We start from the raw sequence: 27579 nt of genomic DNA, 5'->3' as shown, positions 1-27579 counted from the left end.
CATCATGCTGTTGTCTGTTGTTTCAAACGTGGAAAGTTCAAGTGGGCAGCTTCCACTAAGGCAAAAATTACAAGCCATCCAAACCCATCTGGGCCTGCACTTTGTGTTAATGCCAGTACCTTTTGCTTTATCAAAAACCCATGATTTCTTACCCAGCAGGACTTTCATGTCTTTTGTAGAGCATTTCTTAAAATGCCACAGGTCCGTCCTTAATCCTAATTAAAACTACAAGGTGAAGACCTTCTCTTCTGTCTAGGATACGGTGAACATTCTAGATAGTGCTCACTGGGAGGTTGTGGCACATTTTTCCCAGGTTTGCTCTCTGGCATTACTAAAGATCATAAACATGTTGTGACTCATTTTTAAGTGTCACCGTCTGCTACTGCCACAAAAAATAAAACTTCACTCCAATTCCTGTTTTGCCATTCTTTTTAGTGATGGTCTTCGTATGTTATTGTACAGTAATTATACTGATGCCTATGAAATACAATGACAACCGTTTATTAATGGCAACAAATCATTTTATCAAACTAGGTTTGGGCTTCATTCTCAAGGAAAATATCTCAACAACTGTAGGATTGGTTACCATACATTTCATAGAGACATTCATGGTCTCCAGATGATATTTCCTCATGACTTCAGTGATTCCCTGACCTTCCTTTAGTAAAATTAGGAACTATTAAGACTGAAGGGCTATAAATAAATGACTGACTCCTTAGCAGCATCCAGACATGCGAGTCTAGAGAAGAGGACGGAGTGGGACGGTGGGGAGAGAGTTCAGCTTCCTGACAGCCTGGTGGATGAAGCTGTTGGACAGCCTGGTGGTGCGAGCTCGGAGGCTCCGGTATCTCCTACCAGAGGGCAGGAGGCTGAGGAGACCGTGTGAGGGGTGGCAGGGGTCGCTCACAATCAAGGTCACCTTGCGGGTGAGGTGGGTGTCGTATATGTCCTGCAGGGAGGGGAAGGGGGGGAGTGAGGCACCGATGATCCTTCCAGCTGCATTCACTATGCGCTGCAGGGCTTTCCTGTTGTAGTCTGTGCAGCTTCCGCCCCACACAGTGATGCAGTTGGTCAGGATGCTCTCGATGGTGCCACGGTAAAAGGTGCACATGATGGATGGGGGGCTTCCTGCTTTCCTCAGCTTGCGGAGGAAGTAGAGGCGCCTCTGGGCTTTCTTTGCCAGCGATGTCGTGTTGGCTGTCCACAAGAGGTCCTCACTGATGTCCACCCCCAGGAATTTGGTGCTGCCGACCTGCTCAATGTCCGCACCGTTGATGGTCAGTGGTGGGTGTTGAGTGTGGCCTTTCCGGAAGTCAACAACAATCTCCTTGGTCTTGCTGCTGTTTAGCAGGAGGTTGTTGTCTCCGCACCACGTGGTCAGAAGGTTGACCTCCTTCCTGTAGAGGGTCTCGTCATCCTTGGTGATGAGACCTATCAGTGTTGTGCCGTCTGCGAATTTGACCATGTGGTTGGTGCTGTAGCTGGTTCTGCAGTCGTGAGTCAGCAATGTGAAGAGCAGAGGACTGCGCACACAGCCCTGAGGGGCCCCTGTACTCAGTGTGATGCTGCTCGAGGTGTTGTTGCCGACGCGTACTGCTTGTGGCCTCTCACTGAGGAAGTCCAGCAGCCAGTTACTCAGCGAGGTGTTGAGCCTCAGCTGGTCAAGTTTGCAGACGAGTTGTTGTGGGATGATGGTGTTGAATGCTGAACTAAAGTCAATGAACAGCATTCTCACATACGAGTCTTTTTTGTCCATGTGGGTGAGGGCTGGGTGGAGAGCGGAGCAGATTGCATCCTTCGTGGACCGTTTGGCACGGTATGCAAACTGGAAAGGGTTACTGGATGCATTGCCATGTAATATTGTTGAATTCATTTCTGAAATATAGATTATCTGTAAAAAAGTGTCTGTTTTTGCTCTCATAGGCCGCTCTTGATGAGGGGTTGTGGCTTCAACAAGGTCTGCGTGACGTGCTCACTGAACAAGATCTTCTTCTAAACTGTCTGGGAACACAATTAACAAAGAAACTGGAGACAAGTGCTTCAGATGCTTTAAATGAAAGCACAACTGTACTCAAAACCTTATCTAAATGCCTGGTGAGTTTCATAATTCTACCATACACTTTTATATTGATGATGATAAAGAGGTTATGTGGTTAATTGTTTTGTTCAATTTAACAGGTTTCAGTGGAGTTGGAGAAAGATTTGCCGGACAGAGTCGTTGAAGAAACTTTTAGAAGTGAAAGTGACGCACAGTCTTTAGCTTCACCTGATAAAACTATGGCCATGTGTCCTCATGCTTCTCCTTCTGCAATACACAGCCAGGTCAACTCTGAAAGTGATCAGAATGACAACAAACTTAAACCCAAAGACACTTTGGAAACAACTGAAGAAGATGTCTCAAATCAATTCTCATGTGCAGAAAACCGAGATGTTTTCAAATCACAAAAGTTAACATCAGCTCCGCCAAAAATAAACCTGAAGACTTATTTTGTGCCAAAAGATGATCCTGGCACATTGAATACTGATAGCAGTCTTTTAAGCAGTGGGCTTAGGACACTTTCTGGAAATAACGCTTTAATGTCAGACTCGCTTCCAACTCTCAACGAGAGTTTAATAGCTCGGCAAGAGAACACTGAACCATTTCAGGAAGACAACGCCTCAACCCAGGACTCAAAACTGTCACTTAAAGGCACTGACAATATCAAAGAAAGCAACTCAGCTCACTGTGTCACACCTCTGGTTAGATCCCCAGCAACAAAGCCTGACAACTTCCGCCTTTCTACCACTGAAATTGTGTCTCAACATCTAGCAGCCCAATCGGAGACATTTAAAACAGTTCCTGATGATCAGGAAAAGGAGAAATACTGTGCGGACATGAGTGTGAGGCCAGATAACGTGTTGGACATGGAGACGCCCGAGCGCCAGCAACAGGACAACATTGGAGCCAGCATTCCAGATGTACTCAGATGTTCACAGGCGGTAAAGGTTTGCGATGCACAGCTCACAGAATTCTCAAGTATTCCTGAGAAGAAATCTGCAGTCTCTACAACTTTATCGAGTCCTGAAGACTTTAAGATCCATTCTGCAAAGAGCTGTGCATTAAATGAGTCTCAAGTGGCGAACTCACTGCCAGGAAACCCCTCGGTATTATTATGTACAGTATTAGAGGAGATAAAGTCTACAACTACCAAATTATTGTGCAAAGGAAAGTCAGAAAGCCATCAATTAATGCACAATGAGGTGTTGAATTCCTCCAAATCATGTGGCGTTGTTGCTGAATGTCAGCTCGCTGGCGCACATGCAGAGGAAACAACTTGTCCGGATGTCAAACAAGAGGAGACGTCAGATTTCTGTCACGCTGAAGAGCAAACAATGAGCTCAGTCTTGTGCACTGTGGAGGTAGATGCCTTAACTGCAGCAGAAATACCTGCTGGTGACAATAAACAGCTGACTGTTGCTGACACTGCACAGAGTGCTGGTACAGGACAGTTGGAGATGGCAGAGGGAGAAAACACGGGAGAAGGAAGTGACCATGATAGGCCGGAGTCCAAACTTTCCAAAGTGCCAAAAAGACGAGTGAAAGCTACGCTGCCATTTGAAAAAAGTCACTGGGAGGTGCCTCCATCGCTGGAGGACACAGAGGTGAAGAAGAGACAGGTAGATGTCAAATTAAAAACAACATATTTTCTACCTATCTTCTCTGTATCAACCTATTTCTCATAATTTTTCTAATAATTTTGCCTCACTGTCTTTTAATGCAGTGGTTCCCACCCTTTTTGGATTGTGACCCCTCAAAACAATGTCATGTCTTCTTATGCCCTTTGTCACCTGGTGCATGTGTCCACTACCACGAGTATCACCAAAAAGTGATTTTTCCACATGAAAACAGTCAATCATTTAAATATTTTTTCATCTTTAATACCACACATTCCCTCAACCCAGACTCTCAAATGTGAGGATTTGCTGTCTCTTATGTTAAATTAAATCAATACTTTTTAGGTGTTGGGCTGTGTTGGGCTGTAGTAAATTGCAACAGGCATCTCTTCACTATTTTCTGACATTTCCAGAATAACAGAGTGTTTTAACAGCTTTTTCTTTCATGGTTGTGTTTGTTATCATAGCGGACTCCACTATTGATTTGAATTGGTACCTGAAGTCCTCTCCTGGTGAATCACAGATTAGTACGAACTGCCCAAAGAGTTCTGGCATGTCGTTATCGATTTTTCCACTTGTTTCTAAAGGCCTGAAGACTTCAAATTATGCAGTAGATCACCAAAACAACACAAAATCACACAATATCACACAATATCACATCGAATTAAGTTATCCTGATCCTAATGAGGTGTCATTTTGTCCAACTGCATCAGTTGTACGTAGTGGAGTCCTAACAGGAAATGAGAAGGCAGAGAGAGAGAGTAGAAGGATGTGCAACAAAGGTCCGAGCTGGACTCAAACAAGGGACATTTGCGATTACATGGTCAGTTTCCAGTTAAACTTCGGCCACCATGACGTCCCATAAAAGGTCCTGGCATATAACATGATAAAAAGATTTGCATTTTCACAAGCGATATAATTGGTGGCTGCGCTCCAAACAAATGTGTGCCAGCCGACCTGGATGTCCCATCTAAATCCACAGTCCTTTCTTTCCAAAATTGCACATGTCAAACTGGGTGACATTTACAAACAATTTTTCTTTCCTCATTTTCCCTTCATGTTAGAAAGGGGCCGTTCAGTGGAAGTTTATTTCAGACATTCTGTGAGTGTTTTTTTATTCTAAATTCAGTCCTAAATGTATCTGAAATGTAGTTGCTTTTGTTCCTCCCACCATTTGACATTTGAATGTTGTACTTTGGCCAAAGTCCCTTCATACAGTTTTGGCATTCATCTTTTCCATGTTGTTCATCCAGTGGAAAGAAAGATGGATGAAATCTATGTTGCATATTGCCTTGTTTATTGCACAGAATTAATGATATACTGCAAAACAAAATGATGCAACACAGTATGCAACAAAACATAAAATTGCATGTTTAAAAGTGAAAACCGGCCGAAGTAATATACACCCGTTAGACTCTCAGTCGTGACAAGGAATGTCAAGGAATGTCTGAAATGTAAAATTACTCCAATTCAGAAAGGATCCTTCTGCTCAGTCTGCAGGAGCTCCCACGACAGATAGGACATGGTATGAAAGCAGAAAAGGCAAAAGAATAAAGATGATGAGGCAGACATGGTCTACAGGCAGCAGAAAGACCAAAGAAGTACCTATGCTCTCTGACAGGAAAGACAACTAGACAATGCATGAGACAGCCTGAAACAGGGAAAGGAAACACTCATTAGTTCTTTAGAAATGTGAATACTGAATTAAGTTTTGCCTCCTGCTAATTTGGTAATTTTCTACACAGACAGTACAGTACTCTGGCAGCACCGTACTCTGTTTCTTTCATCAGCACGCCACTCTATGCTCATGATGCTTGAAACAAAGTAGATTTCCCAGAATGTGTTCAGCCATTAGATGTGTTTTTAAGTACACGCCAAAGTGCTCAAAGGAATCTAGGACTTTCTCACGAAGACAACCTAGTCATAATTACAGCGCTCCATCTGTAAACGGCCGTCTTCTGTTTCCAAGGAGTGTCCTAAAATGTACCAAAATATTTGGACACTAAATGTCCTGACCCTAATTTGAACGCTGATTTGATTTATTGAAGTGTGTTGCACTGGAGGAAGTCACAACGTTGTGTAAACAATTGTGTAAAAGCAACATGATTAGAGTGATCATGATTCAGGAGATGCAATAAACAATATATATATATATATATATATATATATATATATATATATATATATATATATATATATAAAATAATCACAGATATTTGTGGTGTGGTTATGCACCTAAATGTTCACCCCCCTTTTGAGACAGAGACATTTGACTAAAACAGAACAAGACATTTTTGTCCCACAAAGAACTTCAGAAACCTGCTGAGCCTTTTAAATCCTCTTCCCGCTCTACCTGCACTCTGCTCTAAGACACACCTTGCTCATGACCAAAATATTTCACAAGGAAACTCCCCTGTTGGGAGTAACCTAGCAGGTAATATCGTGTTTTGGTGTTTGCCTTGTCTAGCCAAGTTATAACAGATCACTTATTTTTTTTAAGAGAAGCAAGGGAGGAAGCCCTTCATAGATGAATAGACTGAGTCCTACTCCCTCAGGGCAGACTGCTCCCTACTCAGGCACATTCCTGTGTTAACTGTACTGAGTCGCTGGGGCACGGACAACATAGTAATATTTACCACTGTGACACCTCCCCTGTCTCTTGTGTGTGTAGCGTCAGACCCAAGAAAGCATGGAGCCTGAGAGGACAGGGCCGGGTTTGGCACCTGATCTGCCGGCTTCGGAGGCGACAGATGGATCACCGGAGTTCGACAAACACAAATCCACCATGCAGGATATTTTGTCTGAGATCCAAAACTTGGTGGAAAGCAGTAACATAATACATGTGAGTATCAACTGGTTTTGATTTTGGTGCCTCTTTGTTAGATCTTATGGAGACTTGCTTTGTTGCAAAACATGTTGCTCAGGTTTGAGACGCTGACTTATACAAGTCTGCACTTTAGAGTGTGCACAAAAGATAACAGTCTGCACTGATTTGAGGATTTAAAGTTAAAACCGTAGGTTTTTAGGGGCGGATGTAGCTCAGGCAGTAGAGCGGTACTTCCTTGAATAAAAGGAAAGGTGGTTTAATCCCCGGCTCCTCCTGTCTTCGTCAAAGTGTCCTTGAGTGAAACTCTGAACCCAAAGTATGTCATGTATGTGATGATTAAAAAAGTTTTTTATGTTTTTTAATTGCACACAGAATGTTTAATGGACATAGACATGAAACATATAATTTTAGCATTTGCCTTTTATGATGTTAGACATAACTGCCTGGCTTCAATAGTCCAGAAAGGGGAACAAGTCAATTATAACCGCATGCAACAGTGGCCAGATAAGAGCTGCAGTGTTATGATTGAGGTTTGTGTATATTCCCATGATGCTGCTGACAGGAAGGTACACAGGATGGACCGTTGAGATGTAATGATTTCCTGCAGGTTCATTAGTGGGTCGAATTACTCTCAACATACAGTCTATGACTTGGACTAAAGCGGTTGTATGCCAAGTGTGATAATTTCATGTCGACATGTGTAAGCCTAAGAACGTAAACCAGGCAAACAGAGCTGGAAAGAAATTGACGGAACTTTAGAAAACAGTCAATCATTGAAATCATTTTTCATCTTTAATACCAAACATTCCCTCATCCCAGACTCTCAAATGTGAGGATTTGCAGTTTTTCTTTCTCTTATGTGATAGTAAATCAATACTTTTTAGGTGTTGGACTGTGTTGGGCTGTAGTAAATGGCAACAGGCATCTCTTCACTATGTTCTGATATTTCCAGTATAACAGAGTGTTTTAACAGCTTTTTCTTTCATGGTTGTGTTTGTTATTATAGCGGACTCCACACATTGATTTGAATTGCTACCTGAAGTCCTCTCCTGATGAATCACAGATTCGATTAGTACGAACTGTCCAAAGAGTTCTGGCATGTCGTTATCAACCAGCACAACTCGATGTCACTGCAATGGCCAAACAACTGCAGGAGGCAGAGGTATACACTTCTGTTTACTTTTCTTTTACTTTAATATAAAAATGGCTAAGAAATTAATTTTGATGTAACCGACATTTTCTCTAAAGGAAGTAAAATATACATAAATGTACAAAAATGCCAAATCATTTTCACTGATGTCGGTTCTGTCTACTGTAGGACTACAGGCGAAGCGTGCAGGAGCAAGTGGCGACTATGAAAAGCACGAGTGGTGCCAGGATTTGTGATCCAGATGCCTTAAAAAGAGTTGAAGGACAGTGGAGTGCTGCACTGCTGGATGCCTCGGCCACAGTGCAGGTCAAAGCAGCACAGTTGGATCAGGTCAAAGAGTATCACAAACAGATGAAGATCACCAGAGCTTTCCTGGAGGTTGTAGCAGCGGAGAAGGACAAGATGAGCTTGTGAGTAATCATTTAATTTAAAAGTAAGGTTGTACTCAACTGTACTAGTTGTACTAGTTAACATCAACCCAATCATTTGTGTTGTGTACCTGATAAACAATACACTTGTATTCTTTTTTTTTTAAGAAGTACCTTGAGAAGCAGTACTCTTCAAGCTGACAAACTCAACGCCCTGCTGCAAACAATGATACAGAAAAAAGACAGGATGGAAAAGCTCCTCCAGTTAAGTAGCCAATTCTCGGTCCACTTGAGCGACGCTGAGAGTTCAGGTGCTCTTCTTGCCCAGCTTGGAGATGTCCAGGAGGAATGGAGGCTTTTAGAAGGAGGCATCAAAAGAGATCTGCGGCACGCCTCAAGCTCAAGCTCTCAATCCTCTCTTCTAATAAAAGAGGCCGAACAGCTTAAAGCCAAGCTTGACGCTCTTCGGCAAATCAACTTTCAAAGCCATGACACCAAAAGCGCTCTAGAACATGTTTGCCTGACCACAGACCTAAAACTGTACAACCAGCTTTATCTGCACTTACAGTCCCAGAGAGATGCTCTTGTCCATTTCTCTCTGGGTCAGAAAGAAAAGGATGAGCTCAATCGTAGTCTTAAGGAACTTGGGTCCTTGCTAAATGTCACCAAGAGCAAGCTTGACACTTCCACATACAGCTGTGGTGGCATTTCATCAGCTATGATCAACAAGCAATTACAAGACCTGATCATATGGGCCAAGCAGGCAGAAATCCACATCTCCATAGGCAAAAAGTCAGCCCTTTTCCCAGAGGAGGCTCGTATTCAGATTGTTGAGATGAGAAAATTTCAGACAGCTATTTGGTTTAGAAGATCCAAGATGCAAGTAGAAGCTGAGGAGATTAAAGCTGGAGTCTCTGATATGGAAAATGAGGAAAGTGACCAAGTAATAAAGACAATAGAAGACCTGTATGAAGCCATTACTAACAGCTTGGATCAGGTTCTTGATATCATGAAGAAAGATCTGCAGGAGAGAGAGAAACTGTTATGCCAGCTAGCTAGCATTGATGCCTGGCTAGCAGAAACGCATGCTCAAAGAGACCGCTGCGCTCATGTTGATAATGTTTCAAAAGCTGACATCAGAAAGCTGGAGAGAGAGCTAAAAACTAACAAATTAGCCACAGTCGAGATAGAGGGTCAACTAAAACGGGTGGAAGCAATGGCTGAAAGTTGCGGGGAAATAGCTGTAAGGTCCAGTCCAGGAGAGAGCCGATACCTTGTCAACAGACTGTCAGGCCTTTGGACAGAATTAGACGGGTTTCTAGCTCATGAGAAAGCCTCTTGCTGGGAATTGGAAGAGCTGATTCATGAGCTAACCACTTCCGATGAGGAATTATCGACCATCCAGGCTAGCTTAAAGCAAATTTCCATTTATTTGGCACAGCAAAGGTTTCCTTTACCACAGGACACCCTGTCAACAATTGCACAATTGAAGCACATGCTAATGGAACATCAGTGTCAAGTACAAGGGCTGAAGCAGTGCCAGGAGGCAGGGCGAAGCTCCCTGCTGTGCACTATTGGGGAACTGCAAGACCAGTGCAAAGCACTTAGTATTAATGCTGTTGAGCAAGACAAATATCTACACCTAAGGAGACAAATGGAGGAATCTAGGGACATTGCTAAAGAGCAAATCCAGCGTGCCAAAGATACAACCATCAGCGTGAGTAAGAGGGTCATGCTATGCCAATCACTCTTGGTTGAACTTCCTTTGGTGAAGACACAGTGTCAAGAAGTGGCAGACCAGTTGGAGGCCATAGCTCAGGAGTTGGAAGCATCTGAGCTAAACTCGGAGAAGCAGAGGATTCACCGCGCTGTGGAAACTTTAGTCTCCTGGGAGCATTCTGTCACAGATGATACCAAAAACCTAGAGGCAAAGCTTTTAATAGGCCTGCATTTTTCTTCCGAGCATCTTGCCTTAATAGAGCTTTTCCAAAGAACAAGAGTGGAACTGGAGGGAGTGGAACCAGTAAATCCAGATGAAAAAGACATAGATATTGCACTAACAAGGAATTGGATTATTTGGAGACATTTGGAGTCTGGGATGCGGGTGTTGGAAGGTCTGGGACAAAAAGAAAAAATTAACCTGAAGAACTACGAGGAACTGTACTCTCTCAGGGATGCAACCATGCAAGAGTGCCATTTACGAATGGTAAGCTTTAACGTTTGGATTAATCCAGCCATTTGCCATTCATACTTTTGTGTGTTCTTTCTCTAAACTGTGCTTGATCACGTGACATGTATCCAACAGGTGAGTTTATGCCAGGCAAGAGAATCCTTGAAAGATTACCAGTGGGCTGCTCAGGGAGCAATATGCTTCCTTCGTAATGCTGAAGCCACCTTCTTATCAGCTGCTGGAGGGTTTTTGGACTGCACTGAGGAACAAAGACAGACTCAGCAGGCTCTAGAAGCTCTTGAAGATGGATTTCAGGCTCACATCTGCCACCTTGTGAATCTGAATCCCCAACAACCCTGCCTGTCACGCCCAAAGACTGAGCAGCTGCACATCAGCATCCTTAGTCAATTGTTGGTGGGAAGAGCCATACTGGAGGCCCAAGCCCAGCTCAGGCTGGAGTCCCTGCAGAGGTACTGGCTGTTCCTGCCTCAATGAAGTGCTTCTGTATAGCTTTTGGCGTGACTATTTCTCTGTTTAGTTCAACACCTAAAAGACTTGTTTCTCACAGATGTGAAGTAAGACAACAGAGCCACAGGAAGTGCCATGAAGACATACGTCAGCGTCTTTCAGGACTGGAAGCCCAGCTTTCAGAGTGTGCAACAGAGCAAGTGACGTCGTTTGACAAATGTATTGCCCAGCAAAAAAGAGCTACGGTAGGTTTGATGCACCAGTATTTTCCTGGTGATTAGCTGATGTTTTGATATCCATAGTCGACATATATTGAATCTACTTGAACCTTGTATGTCACAGATTTTGACAAATGTGAGCTTTTGAGTGATTCTAACGACATGGCTCTATGAATGGCAATGTCTGTTGTTCTTTGGTCAAGACTGAAATACCTCAACTACTTTCCGATGGGTTACTATGAAATTTGATGCAGACATCCATGGTGCTCAAACAATGAATCCTAAAGATGTTGGTGCCATCATGATGTTTGTGGTTTTGAGTGAATTGGCGTTTTAATTATTGGATGGATTACAATGAGATTTGATTTTCATGTCACTCTCAAGATGGATTGTAGTACGTTTGGCAATTCCTTCACTTTTCATTTAGTGTCACCATAAAGTCAAAATATAAATTTGCCCAATACAGTACTTTTCTAAATACGAGCACAAAATATGACTTTCCATCAGCCAATCTTATAATGTAATTAGCAAATGTTAGCATTGTTAACATTACCTTCTAAAATCACATGAACGCACTGGAAATTATGACCGACAAGTGGTTGATGTAAAAGGAATACTGCCCGATTCAAACTTAATTTAACTTAATTTGGGCTTCATTTCCTCACTGCATAAAGCTCCTGATGGAAGGTCTTCGCAGCCTCGCAGGAAAGCTAGAAGAACTGAGAGCTGGATGTCCAGTGCAGGGCTGTGGGGTCGGGAAGGACGGGGAGCTGGGCGCCCTCTGGAGGCACTGGGTATCGATACGCCGTGGTGTCGGCCTCCTTATGGCACACACAGAACAGAGAGGAGAGGAATGGAGGGACATCACATCAAGTGTGAGTTTTACCAACAACTCATCCTTTTGCAGTTTTTGCATCTTAACATGACCCAAAGTACAGTAACATGTATACATTAATGCTAAATGATCATAATATTTTCTTCTGTAATGTTGTTTTCTGGCTTCTACATGTGTGCAAGCTTAAGGAACTGATACCTTAGTACTTCTGTTAGAGCCAGTTGCCTTTCTTTTAGGAAAGGTTTACTATGTTAAGTGAGTTTTATTGCTTTATTACTACAGTTGATAAAATACAATAAATAATAAATAGAGATATTGAGTATTATATTCCATTCTCTTTAGATGGAGCAGTGTTGCAGCTTATTGGCCAGTCTTCAGTCTGAGGTTCCCGACTCCTCCATTGTGAGCTTCTCTCAAGAGGAACCGCTGGAGCTTCTGGCTCAGGCGGAGATGCACCAGGCGGGACTGGAGCAGGAGCAGCAGACCTTAGCCTCCCTGGAGCATCGACTGGAGCACGCCCTGAGCTTATCTAGCTCCCGGGAGCCCATCAGCCCTGGACCTGTTGGCAAAACTCTCGTGAAGATCCAAGAGAATGTCAGGAGGTGGGATTTGTTTGATGTACTCGTGCAAAGGGATTACTCATTAATGTCAGAGATGCTGAGATGACAATTTTCCCCACAGCTTGAAAGAGAGAAACCTGCTGGTGGTAGCTGCAGCTCAGGCAGAGGAGAAAGAGAGACAGCAAGTCCAAGTGGAGATATCAGAGTTGGAGCAACACATGTTCACCCTTCTTCCCTCACTGGAAGACTGTTCAAATCCATGCAAACAACAGGTCAGGCTCCTCTTTTATGCTTGAAGCATAAAAATTGTGCGAGATGTCTAAGAAGGCGGTTGAAGCGACATTTAGAAAAGAAAAACTAATTAGCTTTTTATACTTGAAAAAAATAATGACACACGGAAACTCAAGAAATGAGCAATGCAGTTTGTTTACTGCCTGTCATCCTGTCTCAGAGCAGACTAAACATGTGAGGAGCTGCTGTAAGCTTTCCGTCTACCTTTAATTAGTTCATTTTAATTAGCTAACATTTTGACCCTATCTTGCAATTTCTCTGTCTTTCATATTTCCTCTCCTGATTTTATTCTTGTGGATGTCCACACTGACAGGAGCTCAGAAAGGATTTGAACTCCCAGAAAGCCAAACTCAAGTGTATCATGGACGGCGTGCAGAGCCGGTATGCTGAGATACCAGCTTGTATCAGCAGACGGTTACAAGAAGTTCAGCTGACTCTACAAAGAGAAGAGGAGAAGGTAATTGCTAACAGAAATCCATCCTTAATATCTCATGAACTATCACCTAATTTTGTTTGCCTCTTACATTTTTCTAAATGTGTGTGTGTGTGGTCATTCTACAGCTCATGGACAAGAGCAACCCGGTTCGGAAGCTAGCTAGTCAAGTGGCAGAGTTGGGTTCTGGCCTGGAACATGTGAAAGTGCTACTGGAGCAAAGGAGTCCAACAGTCAATGAAGCTCAAAATGTGCTCAAGGTGTGAATTAATGTTTGATTGTGTGTCTGTGTGTGAATTATCCACAAACCTGCTGATATGCAGGAGTTGTACATTTCAACTTATTCCAATATTCTTACTTGAATGTCTTGCACATTTGTTTTTAATCTGAATTTCTTAATATTTTAAATTCACAAATTGATCAAATATACCACATGTGTTTATATATTTTCTTTTAACAGTTAGCACAACTGAGTTTGTGGTAGAAATCTGTGTTCACAGCTGCCAGCCAAAATGATTAGTCTTTACTAGCTATGGTAACTAATGTGGAAATGTAGGTAGGTTGTAAGAAAAAACTAAAGTGAGTATGAACATTAGATGGCAGATCATCGATTTGTCGAAAAGATCACTTTCCAGTAAAATGTATAACAAAACTAAACGGGAACAAATCAACTGAAACAGCCACTGCTTCCTCAGAGCTGATGACAGTCCAGGATTACAATGTCGCTTCAATGGCCCTGCATACTTTACATTTCTTGTTCTCAGCACGTGTGGGATGAGCTGGATGCATGGCACAGCCGCTTGATGCTGCTGGAAAGCGAGGCGCAGGATCTTGCAGAGGAGCATCCTGATCAAGCCCACCTGCTGATGGACCAACTCACCCAACCACTGCAGCTTTACCAAAACGCAGCGCAGATGACCGAGCAGCGCACCGCCTTCCTCAGCAAGGTCAGGCGTGCTATGTTATGTATTGAATGCAGAAAAAAATGGCAATGAGAGGTCATGGAACAGGAACCATTGGTTGACTTATGCATCTTGAAAATGCACTCACACGTACATCAATGTGGAAAACGGCTTCTAAAAATCTGTTTATAAAACTGCCATTCTGCTTCCTTGTATTTTCTATTGTCAGATCCCCGTCTGTCTTCAGGAGTTTGAAGACATTATGTATGGCGCCACCTGCTGGTTAGAAGAGGCCCAGTCATGGCTCAGTGCTCCATGCTCCTTCCCAACAGCCAGAGGCCTCCAGAATCATGCAAACTCCCTGCAGGTCAGTGATACTAAGTAGCTAGCAAACAAACACAAAACAAAACAACTTTCTGATACCATATTGTGTTTTTTCTCTGTACTCAAATATGTCTTAAAATATTCTGTTTTGTATTGTGCATTAGTTTTAATAGAATGTGTTTTCAATGATACATCAGTACATCGTGGCATTGTTGCACACCCTGTACACATGCTTTGTTTCTTTCTTCAAACAGTTTATACATTGATTTCATTCATGTATGTATTTAAAGGGTAACTTTTGAACTCTGAGCTCTAACTCGTACTGACGTATCTGTTCAGTCACCTAGACGTGATTCAATATTGACGACAGTATCCACGAACATTTTCACACGTTTCTTGTTGATGATGAATTTGATTCCAAATCCTGGACTACAGCTGGTCCTGGACGACTCTGAGAGGATCAGACATGCCCTGCAGGACTTCAGGCCAGTCCTGGATGAGATCTCTGGTGTGTGTGACATCAGCACCCACGAGGAGAGGGTGAACCAGAATAACCAACAAGTCCAGAAAATGCAATGCAAGATCCTCGAGCCACTGGAACAGCTCCTGCAGGCTGTTGGGGTAAGACTTTTGAAAGAGAGGAATTTTAGGTTTTTAGTGGCTGTGAGAGTAAACTGATGGAATGTTGTTGTTTTTTTTCTACATATTGGCTCCACCCACTTAGATCGAACAAGATTTGAGGAAAATGTGCTCCTGTAGTGTGAGCACATTTTGAGATTCAGGGCTAATAAAATATATATCTGTAGACGGTACTAAGGTTTGCAAACATGAGAGACTGCAACAAACGTCCCCAGCCAGAACCAGGGATACTGTGGCTACATGGTGTGCAAGGCAGTGCTCCAAAATATATTTTTCCATCAATAGATTCAAGAGAAATACAGCCAGTAGCATCTTGGAAATACTTTGTCTTTGATCGACAAGGGCAGTTATATTCAGGTGGATGGAGCTTTTTTTCCTATCTTTAATCAAGAAGGTTATTTTTCAAATTGAGAGCATGATTTGTTTATTTCATGCTTTCCCTCAAAACCCTGTCCTCACACTTAAATAGCCTCTGTTTGTGCTTGGATATGCTGTGCTTGGATATGCTTCTGCTCCGTGCTCCGTCTGCTCTCAGATTATTTTTGTGCAGTAACCATACTGTGACCTCACAGCAGGTGCGCTCGCATCGTCCACATCCGCCTCCGGTACTTTATTATATTGTTGTCTTTCCCACTTTTGGTATAAACGGACAGTTATTTTCTATACCACCGGCCGTCCTTACTTTTTTTCTTTTACTATAATAGCTACACCGGGCGGCCGCCTGTTGGTGCGCTAGAAGGGAACAAACAGTGGTGCCGAGCTGTTGCACAAAAACTATATTAAAAGCAATAATATATCTGAGTTCAAGAAGAGAGTTTGAGCAGTAATTTAAGAGTGAAGAGTGAGGTGCCTGATATCAGACAGAATTGTCAACACGTGCAGTGGGCGGATTCAAAGGTCTGGACCCAGGTAAGGTTTTGAGGGAAAGCCTTACAGAATCTAAAGTGAAATTAATGAGTCATGCTCTCAAACTGAAGATCACACTAAAATGATTGGCGATGAGAGGAAAGCTGCATACATGTGAAACAGTCTTGATTCTTTCAGGTAGTGGAGGCAATAGAAGCAGAGCTGAAGACCATGGAGAAGAACGTCCCGAAGATCAGAGCGATTTTATCCTCCGTGGACAACTCGCACGTAACTCTGATGGAGCATCTTCACAACCGACAGGTGATTCGTTGCATGCATTTATAATACTTGTAATACTTATAATACTACTTATTGTGAATTATATTAATAGCACCGCACACATAAAACATGGTAGCAAGGTTTGAATTATCCAAAACATAACAACCGACAACTTCCCTTCCTATATCCGTAAAAATAAAGCAGTAATTGACAGTGATCAAACAAGAAAATTGACACTACTGATTTTACAAATGAACATCTTAATTTACTAGTCATGCAAAGCCCTACTCATCCTGTAAAAACAATTCAAAATCATAGGAACCACCATTTTTTGTAGCTTGACCAGCTACTAAGAGTCAGGATTTCTTGATTCTGCTGCATCAGTTTTGCTCATTTGTCAATGTCTTTTTTGAGTTCCCCAGCATTATACAAGCGCCACATCGCTGGAATAAATTAAAGGTTTCGGTCAGGTGCATGTCAAGTAAACTCAAACAATGATTCGCCATGAATGCAATATAAAACATGTCTTGTTTACAAGCAAATATCAATAACTGTCAAATTATTGGTTACATTTATATGGTTAAATTAAACTACAGAGGAGGAATCTAGCACAGATGTAGAGTACAATATCACTTAACATTTCTTCTGTTCTTATAAAGTATAAATGTAACAGTTTGTTACCATCCTTTCAGCATCAACATGACATCAGACACAAATGTTGTCTTAACCAGTTGGTTCTGTTTCCACTTGAAGGTGATCCTGGCCAACGTGCAGTCAATGCGGAGGTCATTGGAGGAGATGGAGAGATGCAGAGGAGAGCTTCGCCTCCCACAGGGAGCAAAGGAAAGCCTGCTGGTCTTCTCCAAAACTAGACTGTTGCTGCAGTCGCTCGAGGAGCTGGAACACCTCACCCATCAACAAGCAGCTCTGCTGGAGGTATTGTATGAAGTCTGAATGCCACTGCACATACACACACTCATTGCTTTCATCTGTTACTGGAGAAGAGTAGGGAACTGAGATAAAAAGTGTTTCAGGAATTCTAGCAATGCCAATATATATTTTTCTAGGACAACTTCACAATGAACTGTGACTTACATAACGCAATCAAGGATTTTTGTTGTTGGCAACTCGGAACTAAAGCCCAAAATGTGTATCTTTAATGTAATGCTTCTTCAAACTCAAGGTCGTTCTGTATCTTTGTTAGTGGAACCAGTGTGCTGATCTTGTGGTTTCCCATCAACATGTGAAACCTGTCACATTCCCCCTTTGTTTCTCTCGTCTCTTTCATTAACATAGAACAAGATTAGGGAGGAGAAAGAAACATGTCAGGATCTTGGCGTCACCGCAGTCTCTGGTAGTCCTGGAGAAGTACATCAGTTCGACAGATCTCCACAAAGACGCTTCATCCAGGTAATACAAACATCACAATCATAATAAGGTAGAATTAATCATCATCATCAACACCAGCTAAAACTATAACACCAGTGTGACAAACTGCATATTGTATATTTTGCAGGCCATACATAACAATAATCTGCAGTCAGTCTGTGGAATTATATTCAGGTCACTTTAAGACTGCATTATCAGTAAAAAAAAAAAAAAAAAAAAAAAAAGGTTTCTACCTTGGTGAGAAGATACATTTTATTTATTTTTTGATTTGTTTATTTTGAATCTTCCCTAAAAAATTAACAATCTTTTGAATTAAACATGTGTTCGCTAATTTAACTTGCATCCCTCCATCAGATTAAATTAGTAAAGTTTTTATTTTTTATATACAATATTAGGATTTATGATTTTTCATATTGGGGTCAACTCTCCCTTTAATACACTTACCTGCGGTGCTGTTTATCAATCTACAACGATGTATTTAAAAAACTCAAAAATCATGACCCAGTTACGTAAAATAATCAACAGAATGTGTTGTGAGCAGGTTCATGGAGGAACTATTTTCTTATCACCATAGTTCCTGCATTATATTGCTCATAACAAGGTCTGTTTATTATCTTGAGTATTGGAGGTGTCAAAATCTAGGCACCTCACACCAAATCAATTGATTGATAGATATCACTACAGGAAAGAGGGATAATATGTATTACTTACTGTAAGGCAGTACAATTACTTTATAAAACGTAATTCCATTTTGGGACTTTGTCAGGTCCCACATATAATATTAAAAGATGAGAGATATTAAATACAGCAACAATGAGTGGATGACTGCTACTGGAGTCGTGCTGGTCTGCATCCTGAAAAGCAACACTTCTTCCCCACATTACATTCAAGAAAAATGATATTTAAGATAATTACCGTAAGGAAAGAGAAACCATTGGAAAGAATGTATCGGTCCATTTCGCTTTTAATCACACTTTTTAATAATATTATTCACCCTCATCACGAAAAGCAGGAGGCTTTTGAGGTGTCTATTTCAGAGGAAGAGGAGGATGATGAAAACAAGAGTTGTCACTCGTCGTCCTCTGACACACTAACAAGCAGTATTCCAGAGGTAAACCTAAAATATAAATAAAGCCCAGGAGAGCATGTTTCTGGGTACCTGCTTCATTTTAGGTTTCATTTCAAAATGCCACACTCAACAGTATAAACACTTTATCAAATCACTAGATTTGACTTCAACAATAGACACATTTGAGACTACTAAATCTATGTGTTTTGGAATGAAACTAAACATTTCTTGGGCTCTGTTTTCTATCATATTTCCCTTTTTATCTGGGTTTTGATTCACTTACTTATCCAGCTTTAATACTGCCTCTCCTTCCTGTGGTGTGGGGGATGTTAGCAGATTTGTGCATGTTTATTTATGTGAAGCTCTGTCAGGCAGGCTGTCCTGTTACCTGATGAATGCACTCTGACGCTGTCAAAAGCAGCTGCTTGAAATATGTTGCTCCTCAGAAACCTTTTCCTTCACACACACACACACACACACATACACACACATACACACACACACACACACACACACACACACACACACACACACACACACACACACACACACACACACACTCTGAAAATGGCATGTATATCTGTGTGCCCATGGATTCCATTTGCCTTTGTATATTGATACGGTTTGTGTGTTAGGACCCAGAGGAGACACTCGGCGCCTCAGATGTGCAAAATGAAGACATTGCAGAAATTAAGCTACTTTCAGAAGTTACGGTAAATTACATTTTTTTTTTCAGAAGCTGGACTTGTTAGATAAACACTTTGGTCATTTATGACATTTGTTTAAAATCCTTAACTTGTATTTGTATTGCTGTGTTTAAAAACAATTGTAGAATCTTCATCAAGCTTCATTGTTCTTCAGGCACTGGAGAGTCTGGCTGGTCTGTTTTCCTCTGAAGTGAAGACGAGCTCTGAAAGTGCTGAAACCACCGGGCTTTTATCTGAGAACCCGATGCTTCATACAACCGAGTCTGAATCAGAACATGTTGAAACTGGATTAATAGCAAAGGATTCCATCGTTGGCGAAGCATTGAGTCACGAAACTGTGACAATTGAGCCACTCATGGCTGCAGCCAGTCTAGCAGTTGAAGACAAGTTTACTGCTGGCGCTGCCAAACTGGACTTGCATGGATCACCAAAACATGAAACTCTGGTCCTCGACCCTGATGCAAAGTCCCTTCAGGCAGCAGCTGCAGTGGAAGACACAAGACTGATTCCTGCAAGACCTAAAACTCCATTTACTGCCACAAGAGGATCTGATGGATCTATAGAGGAAGCAGACAAACATATGTCTTTGTCTACAGCTCCACATCAAGATCTGGTAAGAAAAGAGACACCCTTTAAAATCATTTTCAAACCTGTCAGTGACATCCAGCGACATCCATGTGTATGAAGAGTCAACACTGATTATAACCCTAAATGTGAATTATGTCTCATGTGATGTTTCCAAAAAGTGACATTCAAAGAATACACAATATAAATGTTAAGGAAATGGCAAATCATTTGTCTGTTTTCATTATCTCTTGATTCTCTTCAATGTCCAGGATACGCTTCATGTGTTGAAGGAGCGGAGGGAGGTCAGCAGCAGTCATCGTGGTTTGCTGGAAGACTCTCATCAAGCCCAGGAGCCGATCAGGTAACCGAGTGTCAGTCATTGGAGTTGATGTTTCACGACTCGCATAGCAGAGCCTAGATTCAGGCATACTGTGTGTTCCCTTTGTGCCCCAGCTTGGCTGGACAGGAGGGAGATGACAAGGAGCAGCTAAGGTGGAGTCGACTTCATATCCAGATCTCCCAAAAACTGACCAACTTGAAAAAAGTGAAGGAGAAGTATCAAATCGGCCCAGGGGATGAAGGGACCCATGAAAAGGTAGGAGGATACAGAACACATACATTTTAGGATGATATTTTTAAGGAGGAGACGTGATGCGGATGAGATGGCACCACAATAGATAGAATTTCTCATTTCAAAGAAGTGGATGCTAGGATACTGACTTCATCATCTGTTTCCTGGGCAACAGTGGGCTCAACATGTTTACTTTACTTTTTAAGGATGAGGAAGAGAAGGTTGTGTCTTCTGTAAGACACTCCTTTGACAGCATTCAAATGTTGATTCAGAATTTTTATTTGGATGTTATAAATAAAGCGTTGAAGCTTTAAACTACAGCCCTTAAAATGAAGGTCCTCCTTGGTTTTAACTCCTTACATTCTGTCCAATTATTCTCTCCATGCATCCTTTTTTTTTTCTTTCACTCAATTTGAAACTCATACCAAAAATTCCTGTTTTTGTTTAGGACCCAGAAAGGAAGCTGATATCAACCGGGTCTGCTTCTGCTGTTCTCCAGCGGACACATGAGTGCATCACCATGATGAGACAAATAGTACGTAGAATAGTAAATGTGGTTAAATGTCAGCATACATGTGTGTACCTAATCAAAATGACTTGTTGGTCGACGCAGATATTGAGTCTTTTAAAAAATAAACCGTGTTTTTAATAAATTGTCCCACAAATGATCTGAGTGGCTTAACAAGGTAATCTAAATTACTTATTTTAAAGAAACTGCAAATATATAGAGGTATTTAGATGTATTTTCTTATAGTTGGGCAAAACCGCAAGCCATATTTAGAAGATCTAATTTTTTACATCGTTACAGTGTCGTGATAGTGATCACCATGCGTTTGATTGTTTCCCAGGTGAGCTCTCCAGGTGTAAATGAGGGGTTGTACGAGGCTGCACGGAAAGTCCTCCTTTGCCTGGACGCTTTGACTGACCTCCTGTTCACTCCTGGTGACGACGACCCCCAGCTGAGGCTGCTACAGCAGGAGGTGACCGACCATAATGCCTCTCAAGCACACATGTAGTATAACCAACATAACTGCACATTAAGGTCTCTGTATTATGTAAATTCTACCAAAAAAAAGATTTTGCTTCCTCTCTAATTCTAAAAGCTCTGTTTTTGTGTTTCTGACTAAATCCCTGTGTAGTGTGTATCAGCTGAGCTGGTGACTCTGTGTGAGATGTTGAGAAAAGTGGAGTCAGGGACCAAACCTGCACTTTTGAGGGAAAACCCAGAAACTCTCCGCTGTTTGACCTCCCTTCAGGATTGTTTACAGACGGTCCAGCTGGTCTTCACCTCATCCCACAACCAGCTCATTGAACATCTGGGACACACATACCAATATCAGGTTTGAAATACAGAGTTTGATATATATATATATATATATATATATATATATATATATATATATATATATGTAATTTCTCACAGCAATAATAGCCTTTTTCGCTGAAATGTGGCTTTATGGCTTTGGATGGCTGCGACGTGTTCAATTGTAATTCTAATAGACAATGCAATAATAGTTGAACAGATAACTTGTATTACATTGTCATATTGGTACTTTTATTTACCAAATGATGAATACTTTTTCCACCACTGAAACAACATAGTACCTTTTGTCACACAGGAGCATGCCTCCAACCAGCTGTGTAATTTGGACGAGTTTGAACTGGGACTAAGTGAGATGTTCCCCAGCATTAAGGATGCTCCCAGTTTGGAGGTAACCAGTGCTTTGCAGGTTTTTGTGTGTGTGTTTATGCATGTTTGCCTTTGTATGTGTACACTATTATAACACGCCCAGTAAATACCTGTCTGAAACATTCTCATTAACAACAATATTATATTACAAGCCAGGTCTAATAGGTGAGCTGTTAAAAGCTATACCTGCTACATTATCATGTCTGCTTTTAATTACACATGAAAAAAAAAAAGAATGTCAGTTTTCCTAAGGAAAAAGAAAATAAATACATAATAATACCCAGTAAAATATGGCTTTGACTAGACCCATAGCAGAAAATAAACACATCATGCCAGCTCTAATTTTAATGCAGGATCTGTGTTTCAAAAGTCAATAGTATTTTCCTTCAACTTTGTGCTTTTCTGTATCTCTCAGCAGTGTGTGCTAGGCCGACATCAAAGGGAGAGTCCAGGGGTAAAAGCCAAGCTCCAGCAAGTCTCCTGGTCCTTACTTCAGGGGATAACTCGCCTCTTGGAACTGGGTGAAGAATGCATAACAGAAGGCCAGATGAGCCATGTTCACAACTGCAGCCAACTTCAAGCCGTTCTCTGCAGACACAAGGTATCTCACTGCGCTTTCAGCAAGTTATTCAACAAGCAAGCACAGGCTTGATTTAAACACTTTCCCAAGAGTGTTTAGAAGCCTCTTGATGGTTTCCCAAGAGACGCCCAGAACTAAAACGACTGATGATTAGACTTCACTCAACAATATTCAGACCTCAGTCACAGTCAGTGTCGGTTTTCACTGCCCTATCTTTTTTTCTATCAGACCTACTGTGCAATTATTTCACTTCACTTCTGTCATAAATCTTTCTTGGTGATCCAGAAGCTCCTGCGGGTCCTCAGGTCTCAGTTGGCTTTTGTGCAGCATCTGTTCCAACGTGAGCCAAAAGCACTCGAGTGTCAAGAGGATGAGCGGGTACAGCTGGAAGTCAGAGCCAAAGCTTTGCAGCAACAGGCTCTGGAACAGGAAGTGGCTTCTCAAAGGAGAATCCAGGTTTGTAGTACACATTTGCTGAGGGCCATATGAATTCATACATACTAAATCAGGAATTTATTTCATGTAGAATACTTGGAAAATTGTTGAAACCCTTGTATTTGGTGTTTGTGCTCACAAATCAAACGTCAAAACGAATATGTGGATTTATGGTTGGACCTGCTGTAGGAGTGGACCCGCTGGGAGGATAATTGTGGTCGACTTGGCGGGCTGTTGGATGATTTTGAAGCCTTCATCAGCAGCGGGGAACCAGAGGGAGACAACGAGAGGTTAGCACAGCGCCGACAAGCTGCCTGCCAGGTAAACCCTGTCACACAAACCTATAGAATTGTTTTGTCTCAGACTTCTGTTACTGATTTCCAACATTTCCCTGCATGCCTCAAACAGCCTCTAGACAACATGAACTACTGTGTGTATGGTTAATTTCATGGGAAGGTGATGGGAGCTGAGTGAGGGCAAGAGAGGAAACTTTTTTACAGCTGAGAGAAAATGATAGTTATACTTTTTTTAAACTCAACATGTTGTTTTGGGCTCTTTTGTGTTGATGTATCGCCTTCAGCTATGATGAGTTCATTTTGAAGAAGAGTTTCTGTACTTTTTAAACTTTTTTTAACTTTAATGCTGCCCCTACATTTTTTTTTAACTCAAATCCAACAAAATTGAGTCATTGGCCAAGTTGGCCACTTGGAACAAGTGTGGATTTCTTCCTGTAAAGAATGAAAATAATAATTGGGTGTAAGTAAGTAAGATAAAGCTACAGTAAGGGCCATGCTGATGGGTATTTGGGTCCATCCTTCTCAGATTGGCCCAGTCATGAATTCAAGTCTTTACGACTTTTACATTTCTCTGTCACCTACAGACAAGGACATGGACTTTGTAAAAGACAGTGGGGATATGTCCTGACCAAAATCCAGCAACTGATACTCATAGTCAGATTGGATGGGACCAAGACATGCGCAGAGAGACAAAGAGCTGATGCGATTTCATTTGAGTTATTTGGAGTGGCATGAATCAATGATATTGTGGCACGGGTAATAGCTTAGGTAATAGCTTAACATTAGTTCATGTTTCTTCTTCCCTCTGTCTTCTTTTCTCCTTTTTGTCAACCTCTGCTGTCTTCATGTTATTTTACATTTCACAAACTCATGCTCTCGAGCACCATTTTCTCCTCACCAGTCGGCCCATGCTGTTTCTTCAAATGTTAACTTGTTGGCTTGTCAAGAGAATCTGACAGAGTTTGATGTAAACTCAACATAAGCACTGTTGGTTCTCCTTTTCACCCAGAAAACACTGGTCCAGCTGGATGATAGCAGAGCTGCTTTAGGACTGCTCCTGGATCAGGGGAAGGTGCTGCAGACAGATTCAGAGTTTGCTGCCAGAGTTGGTCACGCAGGAGGCGCTCTGGAGCTGCGATGGCTCAGCGCCTACAGACGGACAGAGCAGGAGAGTCGACGCTGCAGAGATATCCAGAACAGCCAGGACAGGTGGGACAGTCTCAAAAATACCACCTTACAGTTTATGTTGCAAGAATAAAATGGCAGATTACTGGCATCTTTACAGTGAAAGACTTTATTATCTATCAATGTCGACCAAGCAGTCTGAGCCGTTTGACAAATTATATTGTCTGTAAAAACCACGTCAGTTAGTTTATTTATAAACACTTAGTCAAATATTGTTTGGTTTAGGGTTTGCAATGTGAAAATGTACTGAATCTTGTATGTTAAAATATGCAACATCTTTTTACAAGTCTAGTATGTATGATCTTGATTTGTAATAACTGCATCCATTGAGGTCCAGACAGAATTTGAATCTTTATAATCTAAATCTTTTTAGGGAATGGTGGGGGCTTCAGTGGAGTATATTATTGAGAGGCTTGATAGCATTTTGAGTCACATTCTGCTGCATAAGTCCATTTAAAAAATAGTAAGCTTAAACTCAAATCCATCATAGTGTGAATGATATATGTAACTATATACTAACTACATCTTCTTGAGAATTCTACGACATAAGTTTAAAAAAGAAAAAAAAATATTTCTGAGGATATTATCTTGGATTTAGTCAAAGAATTTGAGTGGGACATTTGAAAAGTGTCTCCATTCTTGTTAAGCAGTATTGGACCCGTGCCCAAGTCCGTAACTCACTCTTTGTGAAGGATCAGTCATGTTCCGCCCCACTGGATGAGCTTTTGGTTTTTCTCATCCTCCCCACAGATTCCAGACTGACTTTGCCTCGGTCAGGGAATGGCTGGTTTGTGCCAACAAACACCAGAAGATTTGGTCAAACCTGGCCGACACTTCAGATCTGAGCCAGGAGTGCATTTGCAACAATCTGATTGAGATGCTGGTATGGCTGTTTTGTCTACTCATCACGTTTCTAAAGAATAGACAGAGAACAGTTATGTCAACATGGGGGGAAATAACACATCATTTTAAGTTTGGTTCTATAGGATGGATAGCAGAGGAAATACAAACTGTCATCTTCTAATGACAACAACAAAAATCAATCCACCTCAGGATGTTGATAAACTCCATCAACTGTTTAAAATGCATAATTCACACATGATAGACTTTTTTTTCTGTTGTGTTCTCATCCCCCAGGACTTCTCTGTAGAGATTGAAGCCATGTCGGTCCAGAGGGCATCTGCATCCAGGGAAGCTACTAAGCTGCTCCACCTGAGGGAAGCTGACTGTCCTGGGCTGAGAGCTCAGCTCGCCCAGCTGGAGGACAGCTGGACCCAGCTGACCTCTAACCTGTCCACAGTACAAGACCGCCTGCAGCAGGTACACAGTGTATTCAAAGAGTTGTCTCCTGTGCTGGAGAAAAAGGAGGTTTAAAAAATAAGGTAGTTGCACCGTAATTGAAAGATGAATAGTGATACTGTAAATGGACCCGTACTTGTATAGCGCTTTTCTAGTCTTCCGAGCACTCAAAGCGCTTTAACACTACGTGACATCATTTACACACATTTGTGGTATATTTATATACTACCTTAATTAAATAAATGATGCAATGGTCAGGGTGACCTCCAGCCTTTATTGCATCAGATGTTCTATACACTTTAAATGTTAGGATCTCCATTGAAGTATACTGGTCTAGATTCTATTGAAGTGCTGTTAGTTTTCAAAAATAATTAGGCATTGAGAAATCCCCTCTAGTGAAGGGGAGTGAAAACCCTGTTAAAATCCGTTTTGGGGTGTTGAAGGACCGGGAGTTTGGGAGGACTTAGTGAGGATAAATGTAAAAAATGTCCTTCACCTCCTTGCTATTTATCACCAGTGAAATAAACCAGATAAGTCTGCATTATAATAAATATTCCACCAGTCCTTTTTAAGATTCACTTTGATGTCTTACACTGTTGGCAAACCCACAAGAGAGAGAGACACAAAAGTCGTTTGAAATGAAAGAGTTTTTTATTGCTTGACTGAAGTTAATGTAAAGTTAAAATCTCTTTCTTCTCTGTTGTAGCGGCTGTTGGCAGCGTGGCCGCCGGTAAAGCTGCTGCCTGACCTGGAGGACTGGCTGAAGAAGCTTGAGGCTCGGCTGAACCAGGAGAAAGAAACTGTCCTCAAGGCCAAAGATGCTGCTCAGATCACTGAACTTCTGCACCATTACCAGGTACTTACACCTCCAGTGTCCACTTTGACTTTATTGTGTGCATTTATTTCAAGAGCATTTCAATTTAAATTATTATTTCAACGTTTGATAAATGTGCTTCACATTCAGTGAATAAGCATCTCAAAATTACACATTTGTCCATCCTTAAAATACACTACTGTGTTTCAACATCTCTTCCTTTCTGCATTGACTTTATGTTAATAAAATAACCAAAAGGTGACATTTTCTGTATAACGAAACATACATTTAAGCTAAAAAAAGCTCTCTTTTCTTTGGGGATAACTCGTAAAACATTGACAGAATACACTTCAAAATACATACTTATACTGAACTCCAATGTTTATTAATGCAATAAAAGCACTACTAATGATTTACAATGCTAAAACACGAAATAAAAGAAATAAATATAGTATGTTAGAAATAAGTTTCTGGTCAGACACCTGTAATTAGAATCAAATTCAGTTACCTCCACTTTTTGTTTAATTTATGTCCATATTTGTATTGATTTCCTTCCATGTACTGTGCTTTCTCAGGAGCTAAAGACAGGCATGGCCAATGGGCTGCTCCTTGCTGATTTCCTGTGTCAGTCTGGGCCTCAGGCGGGTGGACTGGACGTCCGGGCTCTCCGCTCAGAACGTACAATGTTTGCAGAGAAACTTGGAGCCCTCAGACAACAGTGGCTGCATCTTCAGAGAGAGCTGGAGAGCCAGGTCCGTTCTTCAGCTAATGATTTACATGTAGAATCTGAAATTGAATAAGGCCTTTGCTTTTTTCCCCCTGGCCTAATCATATTTGTTTGCAGTGCTAACCAGCTAGCATGTGGGAAATGTAGTGAAAGAGGGCAAAAAGCAGTTCAGTTGGGTTGCTCAGATCTGGATCTGGGTGCATGTTTCCATACAAAGTTGGGTTTCTAGTCATTAAAAGCTCAAATAGTTTCTATCAGCACAAATAATTGGCTAATGGTCTATTTT

General features: G+C 41.5%; 1 protein-coding gene across 1 annotated transcript in view; it reads left to right on the top strand.

Moving 5' to 3' along the window:
• syne2a (spectrin repeat containing, nuclear envelope 2a) overlaps positions 1-27579 on the top strand; it is an 84396-nt gene that overhangs the window by 28892 nt on the left and 27925 nt on the right. Inside the window, exons 49-83 of the mRNA XM_079215778.1 lie at positions 2810-3642; positions 6326-6496; positions 7488-7643; positions 7800-8041; positions 8168-10205; positions 10305-10639; positions 10738-10882; positions 11530-11730; positions 12033-12292; positions 12372-12522; positions 12855-12998; positions 13103-13234; positions 13739-13921; positions 14106-14243; positions 14636-14821; positions 15884-16006; positions 16718-16900; positions 17261-17374; positions 18363-18464; positions 19058-19135; positions 19284-19742; positions 19966-20057; positions 20150-20291; positions 20716-20802; positions 21116-21247; positions 21407-21607; positions 21887-21979; positions 22373-22558; positions 22823-22993; positions 23162-23293; positions 24278-24477; positions 25204-25336; positions 25591-25773; positions 26459-26608; positions 27142-27318. Coding sequence (XP_079071904.1) covers positions 2810-3642; positions 6326-6496; positions 7488-7643; positions 7800-8041; positions 8168-10205; positions 10305-10639; positions 10738-10882; positions 11530-11730; positions 12033-12292; positions 12372-12522; positions 12855-12998; positions 13103-13234; positions 13739-13921; positions 14106-14243; positions 14636-14821; positions 15884-16006; positions 16718-16900; positions 17261-17374; positions 18363-18464; positions 19058-19135; positions 19284-19742; positions 19966-20057; positions 20150-20291; positions 20716-20802; positions 21116-21247; positions 21407-21607; positions 21887-21979; positions 22373-22558; positions 22823-22993; positions 23162-23293; positions 24278-24477; positions 25204-25336; positions 25591-25773; positions 26459-26608; positions 27142-27318 — 8453 coding nt within the window. The remainder of the gene's footprint in view (positions 1-2809; positions 3643-6325; positions 6497-7487; positions 7644-7799; positions 8042-8167; positions 10206-10304; positions 10640-10737; positions 10883-11529; positions 11731-12032; positions 12293-12371; positions 12523-12854; positions 12999-13102; positions 13235-13738; positions 13922-14105; positions 14244-14635; positions 14822-15883; positions 16007-16717; positions 16901-17260; positions 17375-18362; positions 18465-19057; positions 19136-19283; positions 19743-19965; positions 20058-20149; positions 20292-20715; positions 20803-21115; positions 21248-21406; positions 21608-21886; positions 21980-22372; positions 22559-22822; positions 22994-23161; positions 23294-24277; positions 24478-25203; positions 25337-25590; positions 25774-26458; positions 26609-27141; positions 27319-27579) is intronic.

The sequence above is a fragment of the Taurulus bubalis genome, assembly GCF_910589615.1.
Source record: "Taurulus bubalis genome assembly, chromosome: 3".
NCBI lineage: Eukaryota > Metazoa > Chordata > Actinopteri > Perciformes > Cottidae > Taurulus > Taurulus bubalis.
This window is presented reverse-complemented; position numbering and strand designations above follow the sequence as displayed.